Below are 20,000 nucleotides of genomic sequence, written 5' to 3' on the forward strand. Positions count from 1 at the left end.
TCACTTCCCACTGCGTGGGTATGGGGTGAGTTTTTTATGTGCGTTACTTCCACGGTCTTTCTAACCTTGGAACTAACGGTGGTATTAAAAAAAAAAACTTCCTTATATAAATCTTATATAAATCCTTGGAAAGGAAAGATTTATGTAAGGAAAGATTTTTTCAAGAATACCACCGTAAGATTGTTTCCTTATATAAAGCCTTCCCTTCCAAGGATCTATATAAGATTTATATTAGGAAAGATTTTTTTAAGAATACCACCGTGAGTGCCATCGGACAATCAAACAAAATCGTGGGGTAATCAGATTTCAACGAAGCACCACATCGAATAAATTCGGTGAATCTGTGAAAACGGAAAGCACGAGAAATGAGTGAATTTTATGTGATGTGTGCTATTCCATGCATTACGTACGATGCCTCATGTGGATTATGGATTATCAAGGTAAGACCATCCGCTCGCGCGGGACCGGTTTTTGTGGGAGGGGAAGAATGTCTGTAAGAAAATGAAAGGATAGTAGTGTATAAAAGGGGGCTATTGCCAAAATGCGCTTTTTCGTGAGCGATTAGGGGCGGTTGGTGGTCGTGGCTCGGGAGAAATGGGCAGGAGACTTGGGTTTGGAGACTGGGATTAGTGTAACCGTTAGATGTTAGGGTGCAGGCGATTCAAGTAAGACTAGAGTAGAGACACAGAAGGGACGTTGAAAGACATGCAACTTCTGGTTCATTGGTGGTACAGTTTTGATCTTCGTCCTATAGAATAGCTATTAATTTACTGGAATCAGTACAGAGGACAAGGACCAAAATGATGCACGGGCTTACAAAAACAGGTTTATACACTTTAACTTACACTCTGGAAAAATGTAGAATGCGGAGTGATCTAATAAAAGCATTCAAATGGGCCAATGGCTTTACCAAGGGTAATGCAGGCAAGGTCATGATGGAAAATGAAACTGGGGTCTCTTAGGAAGCCTTTTAATTAAGGAAGTTTATATCCAAGCGGGCCGTACACTGTCAACACACAAGGCCTACAAAATGGAATCTCACGAGCGCACCCGGATACACTTACAATCGCTTCACGATGCCATACGTTTCTATAATGAAATGGCGGTGCAGCACCAATACGAATTATCACTCGTAATTAATTCTCCTACGACCACCGCAGTCACCATAAGATGTAGCCGTTTACTAAATTACAGCAGAGTAGGATTCGTAGTAATGTGTTTAGATTGGACAAATTTAGATTTAAGAAGGACATAGGCGAGAAGTAGTTTACCAACAGAGTAGCTAACGAATGATAGAATTATTAACCATGTAATGAGCATTGAAGCTATTGGTTGTTTTAAGAGAAGGTTAGATTTCTTTATGGAAGGGGATGACAGGTGGTAATGGACATGGAACTGCCTAGTGTAGGCCTTATGGTCTCTTGCAGTCTCCCCCATTCTCATGTTCATCTACAACCCAACCGGGTAGGAAAGTTTCCTACACTCTCGTCATGTCTTACGATTCAAGTATTTCGTCTAGCTGCCAACCACACGATTTCATTCACCTGAGAGAAAATCACATCACTGAGCTTCCTGGTTTTAAAATCGCCAGGCAGCAGCTACAATAAGTACTACAATTGGCAAACTGCAGCACAGTAATGACCAAGAACATACTAATTTTCTCCAGACTTATAGGAAGCAGACGAAAGAAGGCAGGCTACCGGGCCGATGAAAGCGTAATTACGAGACATGAAGTAAATCTAGCACCAGCTCGCGAACACTGACATTCCTGTGTAAACACAGACCATGTATGTGCACACTGATGAGTAAACATACACACACACACAACTTCCTACACCACCAAAGGCGCATGCGCACTCACGCACACTGAGAAATACATAACCGTACAAACGTACAAGAACATGCGCACGCATTTACACTTTATACACACGCGAATGCACAGGTACATTTGGCTGCGCACATGCGTGAAAGTAAACAAAGATTAACCAACCAAGTAACTGAATAAACACGTCTCTCGCGCACACACAGTTGCCTTCAGTGAATCCGACAATTCAAGCGACCTTTACCGCACGATCAGATTCCAAAGTTCGACGACACTCGTGTTGTTTTCCCTTTCGACCAAGAGATGGGGCCCTCGTCGCTGCATCTCCACTACGTGGCAAATACATCTGATGAGCATTATACTGAAGTAGTGGATGAATAAAACCAGTACCGAGTGCCCCATTTTGTTAGTCCTTTTAGATGAATGAAATTGTCCGGTCTTAGTGAGTCGTTGGCCTGAAGAAGCGAAGCAATAATGCAACGCCGGGTCTCCTGGCGCGGTCACAGGTGACCTCAATATGGCAACATTACAACGGAGCGACACGCTCCAGTGCTGAATTGCGGAGTGTTTCGGATTTTGGGGGGCGAACCATATCCAGGGGGGGGGTATCATATTTTGGGGGTGTATCTGACAGAGGAGGTATATATATATAAAATGTTGGGAACGCTTCTGATTTAGGGGTATCAGATTTAAGGGACGCTTCTGATTCAGAGGTGTATCAGATTTTGGGAGTGTATCGGATTCTCGATGTGCATCAAATATTGGGAATGTATCATATTTAGGCTGCATAATATATTTAGAGGATTTATCAAATTTAGTGGTAAACCAGATTTGAGGGCCGTATGGGATTTAGGGGGTCTTATCACATATCGGAGTGCATTAGATTTAGGGGGGTGTATCAAATATAAAAGGTGTATCAGATGTAGAGGATGATTTAAGAAGGGTATCAGGTTTGAGAGTACTACCCGAGACAGGGGACTCTGCGGAGATGAAAAGAGGTGTGAAGGAGAAGGGATAGTGTGGTTAGGGAACAGAATAGGTTGAGGGTGAGAACCGGCGGGTGCGGAAAAGAGAGAGAGAACGGGTTGTGGAGGAGGAAGGATGCTGATGGGGGAAGAAAGTGCTGAAGTAGGAGAAGAAGGACGCGGGAAGGAAGGGATGAGCTGGGGAGGATAGGGAAGATAGGACGGGTGGAAGAGGGAATAGGAGAGGTGAGAGATGAGAAAGGGAGAGGGAAGAAGACAAGGCGGCGGGTTGGAGAGGAGAGAGGACGGGAGGTGGGGAGGAGGAAATACGAATGGAAGAAGAAGGGAGGGGAGGATAAGGACGGGTTTGGAGAGGAAAAGGGGGTGTTGGGGAGGAGGGGGCCAGGTGGGAGGTGAAGGGTGGAGGTTAAGAGGTGAACGTCACCTCCTGAGGACTATATGAGGGTGCGCGTGCGACCTCTGCATCAGCTTTCCAGTGTCGACATCCTCCACCTGCGTGCAGTAGTCGTGAAAGCACGGAAGAGGGCAGGTTTCATGGTGGTGGTGGTGGCGGGGTAGGTGACGTACAGTAGGTTGTGGAGAGGACATGGGTGTGGTGGTGGTGGTGGTGGTGGTGGTGGTGGTGGGTGTGGTTCTGGTGGTGGTGGTGCGTGTGGTTGTGGTGGTGGTGGTGGTGGTGGTGGTGGTGGTGGTGGTGGTGGTGGTGGTGGTGGTGGTGGTGGTAGTGGGAGGAGGAGGTGGTGGGAGGTATTCCCTATGAATAAAATCTTCTGACGATAGACAGAATAAGCCCTGTTCACATTAGCGGTTTAAACCGCGAGGAAACCACGGTGGTACCGCGTAGTCAAGGAAAAAATGCACGGTTGTGTGTGAACGCCTCCACTGACTTACATTGTAATTGAACCGCCGCGGTTCAAACCGCTAGTGTGAACTGGGCCTAAATATTAGATGACATTCTTGATCAGGTAAATCAAAATCATTATCTATTCTCATCACCAGCGTTTCTATCCCTGAGGACAAAGGCAGCAGAGAGGAAGGATAACAGAAGTTATAAGTTATCAGCATACTACGTGATCCTGGTTCATAGGGGTGTCAATCCCTACTCCACCCCACCCCACCCCTTCACGGCGTCTGGGTAGTGAGAGGTTTTCTCTCTTTTTAATTAAATCGTCTGGCAGAACAGATATCTGAAACTGAAATACTCATAAACGAGTAAGTGCATAACGTGGATGTCATGAATATTTTTTTCTTCATCGTAGAATACCACCTCATTCAGTCTACAGATAATTCTATCTATTGGAAAAAAAAATCTAAAATTAGAAACTCTTAAATGTCCGAACAACAAGTTCTGAAATTAAAGAATTTCGAATACCGGGAACATTTTCTAGTATCCTGGTATATTATTGAAAATTTCCGCAATCCAGGAATTCTCAACAGAGAGAACTATTTGCATTTCTTTGATTTGGATCGAGATTTTTGTTTTTCCGAGGATTCACCGGGGACAGTTAATCCCTTAGGTCCTGTTATTACTTGGAGCACGTTCGATCGCTTTCGACGGACAAAACACAATCTATCGACATGAAAGTAACGCAGAAGGATGCTGGATGTGGTGAAAGTTTATATTTACTATGCATTACGTTCCCAGCTCCGTCACAGAAGCGACCAAAAATGTGCTGGATGTGTCTTCCGATGTCTCACCCGCGTGAGCTGCTGAATGAATAAAGAGGACTTTGAAGCGTGGAATCTTAATGTACCATACCCTTAGTCCACTGTTTCCCAACCCTGGAGTCACCAAGACATCTTGTATGCTAAATTTGTTTTTATTAATATCAAGCTTCCAAATTCATATTGCTATAATAAAATTCAATGATGTTAACTTTGTCTTTTATAACCTTACATTACCTTTCTTACACACATATTTATTATACTTGTTCCCTACTTTTTACAGTCAACAGCTAGTCATATATATTAACACATATACGATTAGTGGGGTCGCGGTTATATCATGAGGATCATATTGGGGTCGCCTGAAAAAAGGGTTGAGAAACACTGGCTTGGTCCAACTCGCTAGCGGCAGGGTTCGAACTGCCATCACCTCGATCTCCGCCGCAAGTAGCGACGCTCTAATCCGCTCGGCCAGCGAGCATCCTCCACTTGAAGAATAGATTTTCAAAACATTTTGTGATCCTTTAGCAATTATTTTTAACGGCAAAAGACATTTCACACCTTTCCTCCCAATAAGAACACATACATTATATGGACGGGCTGATGAGGGCGACGGGAAAACAACTCAAACCAGCACAGATGTTACAAGTAACTAGGGACCGTGAACGGTGGCGCTCCATGATTGCCGAAGTCCAAGAGGATATGGCACGACGGTAAGGTAAGGTACATTATTTCCTAACACCAGATAACCTCATGCCCAGTCTTTCCCTCACCAGAACATCGTTTTCCGTTCGACTTCAGCCTTCATAGTCCACTGCAGGACCGTCATATCCCCCGCACATCACCATGATGGCTTATCCGGATTGGTTAAGTTATATATATATTTAGGAGTTGTCCGGGTTTTTAAGGCAGTATGTATGGTGTGCAGTGCATGTCAAGTTTGGTTTTACAGAAGTAGCAGTGGTCTTAAAGATATCTTGAGCAGTGTTCATATCTAATTGACTCTTCAACAACAGAATAAAAAAAACAGATCAGGTTGATTAATCAATACATAAATAAATAAATAAATAAATAAAGATTGAATATTCAAATGGGGAAGAGAATAAACCAATTTATTTGACCCATGCCCTTTGAAGATCTGCATTTTACGTATTTTGACTGCCTCACGAATTAATCAAGTCAGGCTTCCACTTCCCATTGCGGCGTGAAAATGTGAAACTTGTATTGTGCTCCAATGACAGATTCACTAAACTTTCTCCTCTGGTATCAAGACGCTTTGACCTCAGCCGCAAGACGTTACGAGCAATCATTGTATGCAGAAGCGAAGTCTTATCTCCACAAAAGAAAATATAAATGGAATTTTGCATCTCACCCTCTTTCTGCAACGTAAACAAATACCTACTTGCAGTCACTGGAGAAATCTGGAGACATTACATATAAGAACATAAGAATAGGAGACTGCAATAGACCATAGGACCCACACTAGGCTATTCCATGTCTATTACCACCTAATATCCCTATCCATAGAATAATCTTCTCTTGAAACAAGCAATGGTTTCAGCGGTAACTACATAGTTACTAAGTTTATTCCATTCATTAACCACTATGTCATTGAAGCAGTTCTTGCTTATTTCCTTCTTAAACTTGAATTTCTCCAAAATCTTCTCACGAGGGAAGTCCGAGATTTGAGTTCCACTCAGGGCAGGAAAGATTCACTAACACACCAAGCCGTTACTCTCCCCCTTGAGCAAAAGAGAGTAGCGTGTATGCGTATGTATGAGGGGGGGTGTCTAAGCACTGCTCTTTATACGAGCCCTGAGTTCTCATCCAGAAGGGTAACAGGCGTCGATCACGATTCCATCACGTGATGCAAGACCATTATGACTTGCACTAACTCTGTCGCGCACACAATTATACACACACACACACACACACACACACACACACACACACACACACACACACACACACACACATATATATATATATATATATATATATATATATATATATATATACATATAATATATATATATATATAATATATATATACACACACACACACATATATATATATATATATATAATACATATATATATGATATATATATATAATATATATATATATACATACATACATACATACATACATACATACATACATATAGATGTGTGTGTGTGTGTGTGTGTGTGTGTGTGCACGTGAGTATGTGTGTGTGCATGTGTGTGTGTGCGTGCGTGTGTGTGTGTGTGTGTGTGTGTGTGTGTGTGTGTGTGTGTGTGTGTGTGTGTGTGTGTGTGTGTGTGTGTGTGTGTGTGTGTGTGTGTGTGTGTGTGTGTGTGTGTGTGTGTGTGTGTGTGTGTGTGTGTGTGTGTGTGTGTGTGAGTGTGTGTGTGTGTGTGTGTGTGTGTGTGTGTGTGTGTGTGTGTGTGTGTGTGTGTGTGTGTGTGTGTGAGTGTGTGTGTGTGTGTTTCCTGATAATATATTTCCCTTATTTTTCTAAACTAAATTTGTATCTACGTTAACAGTTTTATTTATTGTCTTCTCTTTTGCTATGATATAAAATTTTAAATGGACGAACTAAAGAATTAGTTACTGTGTTAAATTCATTTTGCAAATTTCTCAAGGACTTTTCAAGTGAATCTCCTTTACAATGGAGAAGTACGTGGTGATCATCTAGAGCAGTGGTTCTTAACCTTTTTTGGCAGCGACCCAAAATTTTGCACAAATCAAGCATCGCGACCCAAGCCTACATAGATATACGAATTGTCTTTATAAGTAATATGATTAAAATAAATTAAATTTTCTGCTTTGGAGTTTTTATTTAATCATGGTCTGCTTAGAATCCTAAAACTAGGCATCATGTATTTTAATTATTACAGTATATAATTATAATATATTTGTAGTGGGAAAATAATTGTTTTCTGCAAACCCTTAGCGACCCGAGGTGTTTGGGAGGAGAAAATGGATCTGTAGAAAAATCAAATTATGTTTGTATGAAAAAAGTTGATTTTGAAGAAGAGTTGATATAGTTGTAGGAACAGGCAGCAAAATGGAAAAAAATCTTAATGAGGGATAAACTGCAGAGAAGAATTGTAGTGTGAGAGAGTGTCTATTTATATATTTGGGGCCTTGAGTATTGTCAAAATAAATGACGAGTCAGTTTTTTGGGGGGTTTTATGTTGAAGATTAGCAAGAAAAGAACCAACACACCCTCTGCGGTAAGTCTGGGGTTTCAAGGTTGCCTTGTCGTAGAGAAGCCTCAAAGCCAAGTCTGTGGGATTTGAAGGTTATTTGGAGGTTGATTCTGTAGTCCTGGTCGAAGTAGTTGACAATGGCTCTGCTTTGTTGGTAGCTTCAGCAATTTGGTTTGTATTGGTCATTCCTGCCCTTGAGTGGATCAACACAGACTTCGCGGAAATCCTTGCATAGGGTGATGTACACCCCAGGTTTGTGGAGATGTGGACTGGGAAAGGAATGACCCATCAACTTGTTACGAATTGTGCTGGGAAAGTTAAGGGTAAGAATGACGTCCAAGTTGCTGAGGAAATTTTTGGGAGGTGAGAGTTTTGGAATGTAAAGTAGGTTTAAGGATGTCTTGAAGCATCATTTGGCTTTGAGTGGTTTGTGGAGGAATTTGTGAGCAGAGTGAAAGGCTTCCCGAGGTATCTAAAGGCAGAAAAAATATGTTACAATTCTTTATCTTCAAATTCTGAGACGCAACAGCGGAGGGCTCGCAGGAAGAGGTTGGAGGTAACTTGTATCTTAATGTGATGATGCATATGATTCTGTTTAACATCATGACTCCCTTCCCCCACCCCACACTCTCAGAGAGGGCCAGGACGGTGTTACCTGGCTTTTAGAAAAAGGAAATTTAATGTAGTATGCCCTTCCTAACTCGCTTTTGGCTGTCAGTATGTGATTCCAGTTTAATCCAATGTCGTGTCCAAGTATCGACGCTCTAAACCGCTCAGCCGGCGAGCCTTCGTGAGAGTGAAAGGAAAAGTGGATGTGACACTCTGGAAGGGTGAGTTTCTTGTAAATACTGAACTTCAGTGTGGAGGAATGTTTTCATTTGTGTGACCTGGTTGGAAGAGGAGAGAGAGCTCAGGTTAAAGAAAAAATCTGATCATGTGATATAGCCACATGGTATGGATGTCGTCGATGTATTTAATCCACGTGCAGGGTTTAAGTGATTGTTGAGTAAAAGTTAGGTCTCAAAGAATCCTTCACCATCTGGCCTCATCACATGTACAAACTGAGCGATTCTCTCTCTGACTTCAAGACCCCACCCCTCCAATTCACACATGAACAGGAATCCATATCTTTCTCCGTGATTCTTCTCTTCCGCAAGCTTCCCATTCCTCCCAGTTGACCTCCCCATAATTGAAGTCACCCAACAGGGCTACATTGTCACTTTTTATATATATTTTTCCTAACGATTGTTCATATCTAACAATATCATATCTCTTGATATTCAACCTCGCTCCATATTCTTGTATGTATGTGTGTACGTGTGTGTGTGTGTGTGTGTGTGTGTGTGTGTGTGTGTGTGTGTGTGTGTGTGTGTGTGTGTGTGTGTGTGTGTGTGTGTGTGTGTGTGTGTGTGTGTGTGTGTGTGTGTGTGTGTGTGTGTGTGTGTGTGTGTGTGTGTGTGTGTGTGTGTGTGTGTGTGTGTTTGCGGGACATACACACTCACACATTTAAAGTGAGAATTTCCCCTAACTCTTTCTATTAACCCCTCATATGTGTGCATATGTATGTGTGTTGTGTTAGGTAATGCACACTTCCATAATCCGATTTCGTCTCTAATACAAGTCTTGCCGGTCTGGCCAGAAGGAAAAAAAAAATCTCGGCCGGGTTCTGCTCACCGAAAACCTGAACTCACCCTTCTTGGCAATATATCACCTTACAAATATACTCTGCCAAACAGCAGTATATTCTATGGTTTTCTAGCTTACGCCAAATAGCTTCATTCAGTAGAGACGCAGTCTCGGGTTAGTTGTGTTTCTTTGCGATTCGCGTTCGCGATAACGTGAAGCTAAGAGGAAATAGAAACTTGATAAAAAAAAAAATGTTAAGCGAAAATTCCCAGCCCGGTAACCTCTTGTCAGCAATACACAACGCGATGAATCTTATCTTTTTCCATTAGAAGAGCGCAACGGGGGTGGTTAAATTCAACTGGCGGCAGCCTTAGTGAAAGGATAATTAACCCCTATATCCTTCCCAGTACAGAAGAGGTTAATCTAATCCCCACGAAATATTTCACGAAGACAAATAACAGTCTGTAGTCTGACGCAACCGAATACTCAAACGTGCCAAATATCGCCCAACGATCCTAAAGAGATCAAGGAACTCAATCGCGGAATAAGATTGCCCGGCGAGAGCTAGAAATAATAGTATAAATCACCTTCCACGCTAAAGGTTAAATGTGACTATGGGAGAGTAATAAGACTGGGTAATAGCATTAGTTTTTGGCGAACAGTCTCTGTCAAGTGCAAAATTCAATGGTTCGTGTCTTCGTCAGAAGTTCCCCGAAGTGAAAGTACAACTTCAGCCGTCAATAAAAATAAATAACTATGCAACTAAATGGATGAATAAATAAATAAATAGATAAATATATAATTGAATTAAGTAAGTACGCAAATAAATAATGAGTGAATAGATAAATAAATAGATGGATAAGTAAATAAATAATGAAGTGAGTTAATAATCAAGGTCGAATCTACCATGTAATTGTAGTTTGGCAAGACCAGCAATATTCTCTACGTCCCCTGTCAACCCCCATTTGTAAACTTAATTGCAAAACTTCAACAAATCTGTAATATCCATGTTTAATATACACTGCTTTTAAGAAAAAGTACATATCAACTGAACAACTATTATTTTTCTTCCGTTACGATAAACAAAACCTAGAAAATATCATCGAATGCACTTACGGTTTTTCTCTAGGTCCAACACGAGCTTCTCAATCTGGTTGATGTCGTTTGGCGTCGTGTTGTCGTCTCTTTCGGTCACACTTAGGGGCACGTTCAAGACGCCGCCGTCCGCCCCATACTGCAGCAACAGCAGCAATAACAAGGGAGGCAGGAGTGCGAACACAAGTTTATCAGAATTGTGTCGCACCATTGCTGCAGCGTTGTCACTCACAGGTCTTGCTTGAGTGCTGCAAAAAAGAAAGGTGAGAACTTTAGTGGGATGCCGCCTCCAAGGTTGCACCGACAGAACAATGTACACTGCTCCTAAATATCAGTCTGTGATCGCGTTCAGTCTCATAATATCTCTTTCCATTTTGTCCTTAAAATAGAAATAATTTTGAGTTGGAGTGAAGTTTCTAAATACTCGGGTGAATTTCACCTCTTTGAAGACTTGATTGCATGTGCCGTGTATGTATAATATATAAGTATTTGGAAGAGTAACGTGTAGTAGCACATAAGTAAAATTCAAACTTATTACCCATTTTCAGAGAAAATTAAAATCAGAGATGGAGTAATCCTTATATTTCGACCACTAACTGTGGTCCTCTTCAGTTAGTGGTTGAAATATAAGGATTACTTCATCTCTGATTTTAATTTTCTCTGCAAGAGGGTAATAAGTTTGAATAAGTATTTGTATTAAATGCATCTTGCCCGTGCTCGTGTATATGTGTGTGTGTGTGTGTGTGTGTGTGTGTGTGTGTGTGTGTGTGTGTGTGTGTGTGTGTGTGTGTGTGTGTGTGTGTGTGTGTGTGTGTGTGTGTGTGTGTGTGTGCATTCAATATCACCACTTAATTATATCACATCATCCATTCAATTTTCTCTCAATGCCACGTATTTCAATTAGTTTTACCACGTACTCTCTGTTCACAAGACAACTCCAACAGAGAGTTTCAAAATATATGGATCCCCATCCCTCTGCAAATAATTCAGCCAATATTAATTTTCTTGTTCTTATCCTTCATATTTGAAAACAGAAGACCATAACAACAGATAAGTACCAGCCAAAATGCTTTTAATGTTGGAGAAAAAAAAATAATTACTTTTTCGGAAACGAAATTATTCAAAACGGTGCGAGCAAAAATTCGCAGGAAGTTCAACTTCAACAACTACCTCAATAAAAGACAGATTTATCGTTGGGCATACAAATTTCAAACAACAGCAGCCTCAACAAGAAGAGAAAAAACACCTAGATCTGGCGGGAAGTCGACTGCAAGATCTGACAATATGGATGCATTGAGTCTGTCGTAGACAGTCCAAAAGAGTCTATCCGAGGACACAGTCAAGAACTGAACATTAGAACATAAGAATAAAGGAGACTGCAAAAAAACCATAAGGCTTACACAGGGCCCGAGTCTCTCACGTGCATCAGTGCAAAGAATCAAGATCAAGGATCTTTGGTTTTACCTACACATGATTCAGATCCTCACACCATTACTCATACCAGCTGAGATGGCGAAGCGTATTGCGATGTGCCACTGCAATTTCTTGGTGATGTTTGGATCAGGGACGAAACACACTTGTTCTTTAGGCTTGTCAAAGTGCTCTGGGGCACACAAACCCCAGACGAGCTACTTCAGTCCCTAACACACTGAAACGCACAGCCTTAAAACATGGCATAATCGGACCATTTTGGCCAGGGGAGACGGTCACTGTCACAAAGAACTGTTACCTTTTGGTGCTCAACAAGTTCTGGAGGGGTTTTGGGGCAGCATCACAATGAAGTGACTGCACCCGCAAACCGACATTTAGCGCAAGGACAACTCAGCGCAAGGAAGGAAAAGAATAATAACAACTAAGAAACTAAATAAAAATTTGACCACCGTCTCCCTCATTGGCTGATCAACAGCGCCACGAACCAGAGTGGTCTCCGCACTCACCCGATCTGAATCCCACAGATTTTTCATCTTTGAGGGTTTTGGAAGACCATGTGTATGAGAATTGTCCTCACTCCATTGCTGAACTGGAAGCTGCCACCCTCAGTAAGATTCGTGCCATCAAGAGAAGGGAAGAGTGTGTCAAAGTAATTGACAACTTCGCTCGTCGGCTTCATGTGTCTGCAGCGGAACGGTAGGCATCTGGAACGTGCACTCTAATGGATGCATCGTTTGACCCAGAGAGGAAAGGAAAGAAAGAGAAAAGAGAAAAAGAGAGAAAACAGGGGAAAAGAGAAAATAGATGAGAGATAAAAGAGATATCTTTATTATTTTTTTTTTTTTTTGCTACGATATCAGCTTATCTGTTTATCTTTAGTTTCCTGTCTGAATACTGATTTATTATAATTTTGAGACACCCTATTTTAATCATCTGAATGATCATATTCGTTGAATAAAGAATTCCACCCCGAAACGTTTTCTAAATCATTAAATTTCTAATCTATGACCATTCTCTGTAAATCATATGTTCCGTTTTCCTTAATACTGTTTGTTCCTCCTTTCCTCTGGTCTGCACCCATACTGAGAAACTGAGAGAGAGAGAGAGAGAGAGAGAGAGAGAGAGAGAGAGAGAGAGAGAGAGAGAGAGAGAGAGAGAGAGAGAGAGAGAGAGAAAGAAATTGCGGCACAGTCTGAGATAGGTCTGGAGCGCAAGTGGAACACACGGTGCGAGGGGTGGGGGGGAAGGGGGAGGGGGGCAGATGGCTTTATGGAACAGTTGTCTGACGCTCTTCTTGCGCGTATTTAACCTCATCTTCGTTTGCGATGAATCACTAGTTTACACACAACTGTCCGGTCAAGGATGGAAAGTTGAACCGCAAGAGAAAGCGTGAATCGTGCAGTAAACGAACCTTTTCTAAAACCACCGTGTGGGAAATGTCACAAAGAACTTCACTAAATTTCGAAAGCTCAGATCACACTAAGAGGGAAATCCGTTTAGAAAGAAAAAACAAACACTTTTCTGAGAGCTGTCTCGATTACCGCCTTCCGTATTTATTTCGACTGATGCCAGACGATATTTTATACAAAGTATCCTTTTTGGATCGAAAGGAGTTTGCATTTCCTCTATGCTACTCGTGAAGCTCCTCTATGACATGTTGGCTCGTTATCACAAACTAACTTACTCCTTCCCTCCAAAATCATTCCATTGTTCAACTTCATCGGCTAATAAGTCAGTAAAACTTCTTTACCATGTTTTACCTAATATAACAACCTGTACTTTCTTAACACACATTATACACATGATTCATGCATGTATATATATATACAAATGCATGTGCATGTACACACATACTCGCACGTTCGTACATGCAATCATATACATGAATACGTACACGCGATACACGCGAACATATCCTTACAGGTTCGCACACACACACACATGGGTGAATATACATACATAATGCATGTATACACATACATACACACGCACAAAGAACCAAGGCGTGGACCCCGGCGTTGCCTCCAATCCTGTCATCCGCATTCGTCACAGTGAACTGAAAATGACTCCTCCCCAAGAGATCCACAAATTACGGGGAAAGTGTCGGTAATATAAAAAAAAGAGGAAGATCACACTGTCACAGACCCACGCACACGTATGCACGCACAGTTGAATCAAATAATATATGACAATTTAAAGCAAAGTTTGTTGAGACAAAGAGACGGGACCACACGAATGCAGCTCTTTTCCCGTAAATAATTACCAAACAAATATAATATTTAACTGTAATTAGGTAATTATATATGAACATGAATTAATGCACGTATGCACATAGATGAACAAAATCCCCCGGCGAAAATCATCTTCAAACAAGTGTCTTTCCATTTGCCGAATAGAGTCGTCTGACACTTGACAGAACAAAATATGTGAAGAATACCTCCAATTCGCGCTGAAGTGTGTTTATAATATGAATATAATCGCCAGGGATGGCATTTCAAAAAGCCTAGGTTCTGTCCCGTTCCCATGGCACGAACCTTTTGCAAGAACCGTTAGGGCCTGTGCTGTCGACGTGTACTGGAATGGATATTCTCTGCTATCCCAAACTCGCCACAGAATAAGGACACTCGAGGCCTTGCAGAAAAAAACAGTTAAATTACAATCACTGAGTAAACTCGTTCGTTTTTAAGAACATAAAAATGGAGGAGACTGTAAAAGACCATAAGGCCTACACTAGGCAGTTCCGGGTCCATTACCACTACATGGTTACTAAGTCTGTTCCATTCCCTAACCACTCTGTTGATATACCACTTCTTGCCTATTTCCTCCTTAAACCTAAATTTGTCCAATTTAGATCCATTACTGTGAGTCTTGCCCACCTGTCTTCATATGATGCCTTTGCCTTCATCTCCCTTGTTACAGCCCTTGACCCATTTGAGGAATCCCTACGGTTCTCGGCGACTTCAATTTGTCCAAATTGCTCGAGTGAGTAGGACAAAGGTGATTGCTTGTATCCATGTATAAAAACAATTTACCATTATAAGTATAAGTATAAGCTATTCACGAGCACGATAAACAGTCATGCGCGAGAGTCGTCAAAGAATTTAGGACACTTGGTTCTGCTCTTGATGAAACTGACTCATTGTACAGAAAACAAAGAAGAGGGAAGACTTTTCAGAGCGTGGTAGTTCACTTGGGTAGTTCAACTCGAACTTCATTCGAAGCAGTGCCGAGCCAGAAAATTGAGCTCTCGACCTATGATCTTTTTTTTTTTTTTTTTTTTTTTGGGGGGGGCAAATGGAACACTTATTCCAGACTTTGCAGCCGTTTTAACGCATGTGGTTTGTTCCAGTAAATAAAAACATCTGGCATTATCCAGATAAATATTAAGTTGTGTCCATTTCGGCTATTCAAGACTTTAACACTCTTATGCCGTAGGGGGATAGGGTTGCTCTCAGCTGAATGAAATCATTCAACGTCAGCCAGTGCAACATCATTCCAGCTGTTCGTTCGGAGCTGAACTAGCCAAGAATGTTTGCAACTGATTCCGAGTATTGTTACCACTACGTCCGTTATATGCAACAATCTGGAGGACTCGGCCGCTGTCGAGTGCGCATGCGCATAATTACACCTCAAAGACTAAGTACAGTTGGGAAAACAAGTTCCTGGGCGCTTTCTGGTGTGCAGTCTTGATGCTAAATTCTTTTTGGAAAATATCGTAATAATTCTTAGGAATTAAAAGTCTTTGTTTACTTCTAATATATATCCTAGTACTCGTGAATTGTGTGCTCTAGTGGTGTAATAAGGAGTATGCTGGTCTCTTCGTTTAGTTGAAAGTTCGAATCTCGCACTCCTCTCTGATTCCCAGTAGTAATTCTTACCTGCCCCAACAATCCAAGCGAATAACAGGGCAAATATGACGGCTTCGTTAGTAGCTACCCAGCGTCTCCTGACGCAGGCTCCTCGCCTTCTTCTACTAAGTGTCGAGCAACTTGTTTTCCCTACGATGGCGGACAAGAACACCGCCATCGCGTTCCGTGAAAGGTAACCACATGAGGGAGAAAAAATGAGGAGACTTGAGACTCTTCCCTTCCCCACTCCTTATTTCTTGTTTTCTCCTACATAAGTCAAGAAATGATAAAAAATTATGCTTCGGTTCGACCACACACCCCACACATACACACAGCTTATAAGTGGGATTAAGGATGCCTTTGTATATACACATGAATGTCGTTGTAGCGCCTTGATTTTTCATTACAGTTCGTAACTAAAAAAAAAAAAAAATGTGTTCGATCTCCAAGCATGCAAGGTCTAGGTGGCAGCTTCAGCTACAGCTAAGCGCCTCCTTTCGCCAATCCTGAATGAAAGCGTCTGTCGCCAGCCAGAATAAGATAACCAAAGTGCACCACGGGTCCGGCTACATTAACCCGGAGGGAATCGCGAAGATGACTGAAATCGCCTGGCAGCATCCAGTCTACAGAGGAAAAGTGCCACCCAGGGCTCATTGCCTACAATAGGAGGATGGGCCACAACCGAGAGACAATTTAGGACACAAACGGAAACAGTCCTCATGCTTGGGCAACTTTTCTGCCACTGGTGATGAATGCTCCACAGACTACATGTATCTGACCCCGAGACTTCCCCCTTCCTTCGTCCATTCACGTGAAAACATATTTGTTCTCTCACCACTCCGCCTCCTGTATGGATAACGGTCGTGTGTGCCAAGACTTTAAAAGTGGTTGGCTCTTCGCCCATCTCCTCTTCGTCCTACATTCAAACTCCCCGGATCATGGAACCGCTAGCCGCTTTCTCACCCGCTGGCCCCCTGCGAAACGTTCGAACCCGGCCAGGATGCCCGGATGCACAGTTACCGGAACAAAGAAGCTTCTCGCTCTCTTGAAGACCTTGACAGAGTCTGCAGGATTCTTCTCTCTCGGAGATGGGTTTAACTTTATTCATAGTCCACATGTGGTTCTTATCCTTTTGTCAAAACAAATATTTTTTATTCTTTAGTGTCTGCTGGTATCGGCCAGTTTCTCTTCAACGGTATCACATTCATCATACGTCTAACAAGTTTTCATGGATACAAATTTATATCCACAACCCTGGCAGCAGACTTCCCAACGGTAAGCATAAATAAACAGTTGGTTCAAGTTGTAAGCGCTGCAGTGTCTACTGTTTTGGATGCTGTTGAGAGTATATTACTTTGTAGATTTACAATGTGAAAAGTCTTGCAAACCCTGAAAGATTTACTGTCATAAATAAGTAAATGTAATTTAAATATGTAACGAGAATAACAAATTTAGCTCTTGTCACCTTGTTAGGTATTTCAGATTACGTGAGATAGTTTACGTTAGGTTAGATTAGGTCAGGTAATCTAGGTTAGACTAGATTAGTTTAGGTTATGTTAGGTAATTTAGATTAGGTTAGTTTAGTTTAGGATAGGTTAGGTTAGATTAGATTAAGATTACATCAACGGTGGTTAACGGTAATTACCACTTGCCCTGGTATTCGGTGTTCCAGTACGTGGTACTGGGTTTGGATGCAACTGAGTGCCTCTTGGCGTAAACTCTTGACGATGCATTGGGAGGAAGAGCAAAATATGAAATTAAAAAATGTTTGGGCAACTGTCCGTAAATTGCTGCATTTTTTTTCTTTTCTTTTTTTCTTTTTTTGCCTTTAACGAGTCAAATAGATAGCTAGATACGTGAAAAATAATGAATAAATTAATTCATTTATTTATGAATAAATTAATGAATAGAGATAAATAAATAAATGAAAAATAAACAAACAGATAAGTACAATGAATAAATAAACACTTTTAAAGTTAATTGGTTATACGCGACTATCCCATACAGACAGTGACGTAGCAAAAGGGGGGCGGGAGGGGCGGTCTGCCCCGGGCGGCACATGCCAGGGGGCGGAATTGGTGGGGTAAAAAATGAAAAATAGAAAAAAATAAGAATAATAAAAATCTAACAAAAATCTTAAATTTCATACCAAAATGAGTTTTTAAGGTTGTAATATGGTACTGTTTTTAAACAGATTTTTCAACTATAGTATCAGGACCGTGTCTAAAGCAAATTTTCTTAACCTAGGAATGCTTTCCTAACCTACATTCGCTTTAGACGCTATTCTAGCTTTCAGCGATTTTGTCAGCTATTTTAAAATAAATTGAAATATGACATAACGATGATGTGAATTTACATAAATACGAGTGCCGGTAACACCCGAAACCAGTAAGATATAACTATATTTTATTTATTGATATAAAAGGACAGAAATTTAACTAAAAATATCTAGCAAACTAATATTTGTGTTGGTCTATGGCGGCAGGCATGTTGTAGGAGCGATGACTAGGCGAATTTTATATTCCTAGGTTTTAAACAAAATTCCTAGGTTAGGAAAAAATCCCAGGCTAGGAACTTTTGCTGTAGACACGCCCCAGTTTTATATCCAATGTAGATAAATATTTTAAATTAAGTATTCCTGCTTTATATCAAAGAATAATTTTACCCCCCCCCCTCCCCCAACGGGGTGGGGATAAATCTTACACCCGCCCTGGGAGGCAAAAACAGTTGCTACGCCACTGCATACAGAGGAGCAAATATTGGCTGCCCCAAAAATTATCTTTAAGCGTCGTTTATACGGTGTTGTTTTTATTCGCTTTGGACAATCGTCATAATTCGCTAGCGACTATAATCATGAATTCGCAGGGTCTGTTTGACGCTGTGGTAAAGTTAAACATCTTCAATTTTACCGCTCGCGTTTAGAGTTTCAGTAGCGAATAAAGAAGCTAGCGTCTAGCGTCAAGAGCAGCTCCGTGTAAACCGACTTTTACAAAGTATCACGACCTTTGCCTACTTCTGAATAAAGAATAAATTAATGACAAATGATAGATAATAAATCAATTAACAAATAAAATGAGGGTTGCACGACTGTAAGCGTTTAGCAACGACCAAAGTCGACTATATGTACAGCAAAAAAAAATTGCATATAGTCCTCGCAGTTTTTCATCCACCATAACTTCGACTTCGATCTTCAAAATAGTCTGACAGCCGTTTCATTTAATTTTGTGTATTTATTCATCTTTAACTTTTTGCCAATATTTGAATTGTACAGAAAAAAAATAAAGCTGTGGAATACAACACAATGGGGAAGAGGCTCAAAAGACGCACAAATATTGACAAAGGTACATATTGTAGATACTCCTTAACCACGCACAGTGTGCTCGCTGGTGAATACGCCATGACTTGTACATATTCTATTTTCTGTCATTTTATTATTCTTATTTATCTATTTATTTATCTATTTACGTGTATATTTATCTATTTACTTATTTATTTACTTTATTATTATTCATTTTTTGTTAGTTGATCCAGGGTTAGTGTACAGCCTCTCCCTCGAAAACCGTTATTTGCGACGAAGACAAAATGCCGTATGTGAAACACGTCAGAATGGCTGAGTTAATTAATTCTTTAAACCGAATCTATTCAATTTGCGCCAACAAGATCAAAATGTGTAAAAAGTCTCATCGTAGCACAGGGACTGAACGAGTCCCCCCTCCTCACGACGTCTAATTCAAAGTTTAATCAAATCCATTGACATTAGCCATAAGGATTTCCCTGGATGACGTCACTATAGAGGAGAGTTGGCAGTTTTCTTTTTTTAAGGCCCTTACGTATTTCACAGGGTTAAGAAGAATATGTGGACTAGGAATGCCATGTAACATTGCACGTGTTCTAAAACTCAAGAAAATGTATGAAAAAGTACATGTACACCACGCGTTTCCATGAGTATGCTAATATCCTAGAAAAAGAAAGAGAAATAGGCCTACACCTTGACGCAAATATTCTAGAAAAGAAAGTGTTTATATATAAATATATATATATATAGAGAGAGAGAGAGAGAGAGAGAGAGAGAGAGAGAGAGAGAGAGAGAGAGAGAGAGAGAGAGAGAGAGATATGTGGGGGAGGGGGTGCGTGTGTGTGTATTTACCTAGTTGTATCTTACGGGAAGGAGAGCTACACTCGTAGTATCCCGTTTGTGATTCACCTTGGTCTTGGATCACGTGTTGGACTCGTGATCGACAGCTATTTCCCTCCCAAAAGAGAGCTCAGAGTTCATATATATGACCGATCGGTGTAATGATGTGACCTTACACGCACACACACACCCAA

At 41.1% G+C, this 20,000-nt stretch overlaps 1 protein-coding gene across 2 annotated transcripts in view; it reads right to left on the minus strand.

Moving 5' to 3' along the window:
* The window catches only part of LOC143040638 (uncharacterized), a 63,854-nt gene that overhangs the window by 29,360 nt on the left and 14,494 nt on the right, over window positions 1–20,000 (minus strand). For both annotated transcript variants that reach the window (XM_076211847.1, XM_076211856.1), the window contains exon 2: window positions 10,414–10,640. In XM_076211847.1, coding sequence (XP_076067962.1) covers window positions 10,414–10,603 — 190 coding nt within the window. In that variant the 5' untranslated portion in view covers window positions 10,604–10,640. The remainder of the gene's footprint in view (window positions 1–10,413; window positions 10,641–20,000) is intronic.

This window comes from Oratosquilla oratoria, chromosome 2 (genome assembly GCF_046742065.1).
Source record: "Oratosquilla oratoria isolate Oo_2021 chromosome 2, ASM4674206v1, whole genome shotgun sequence".
Lineage (NCBI taxonomy): Eukaryota > Metazoa > Arthropoda > Malacostraca > Stomatopoda > Squillidae > Oratosquilla > Oratosquilla oratoria.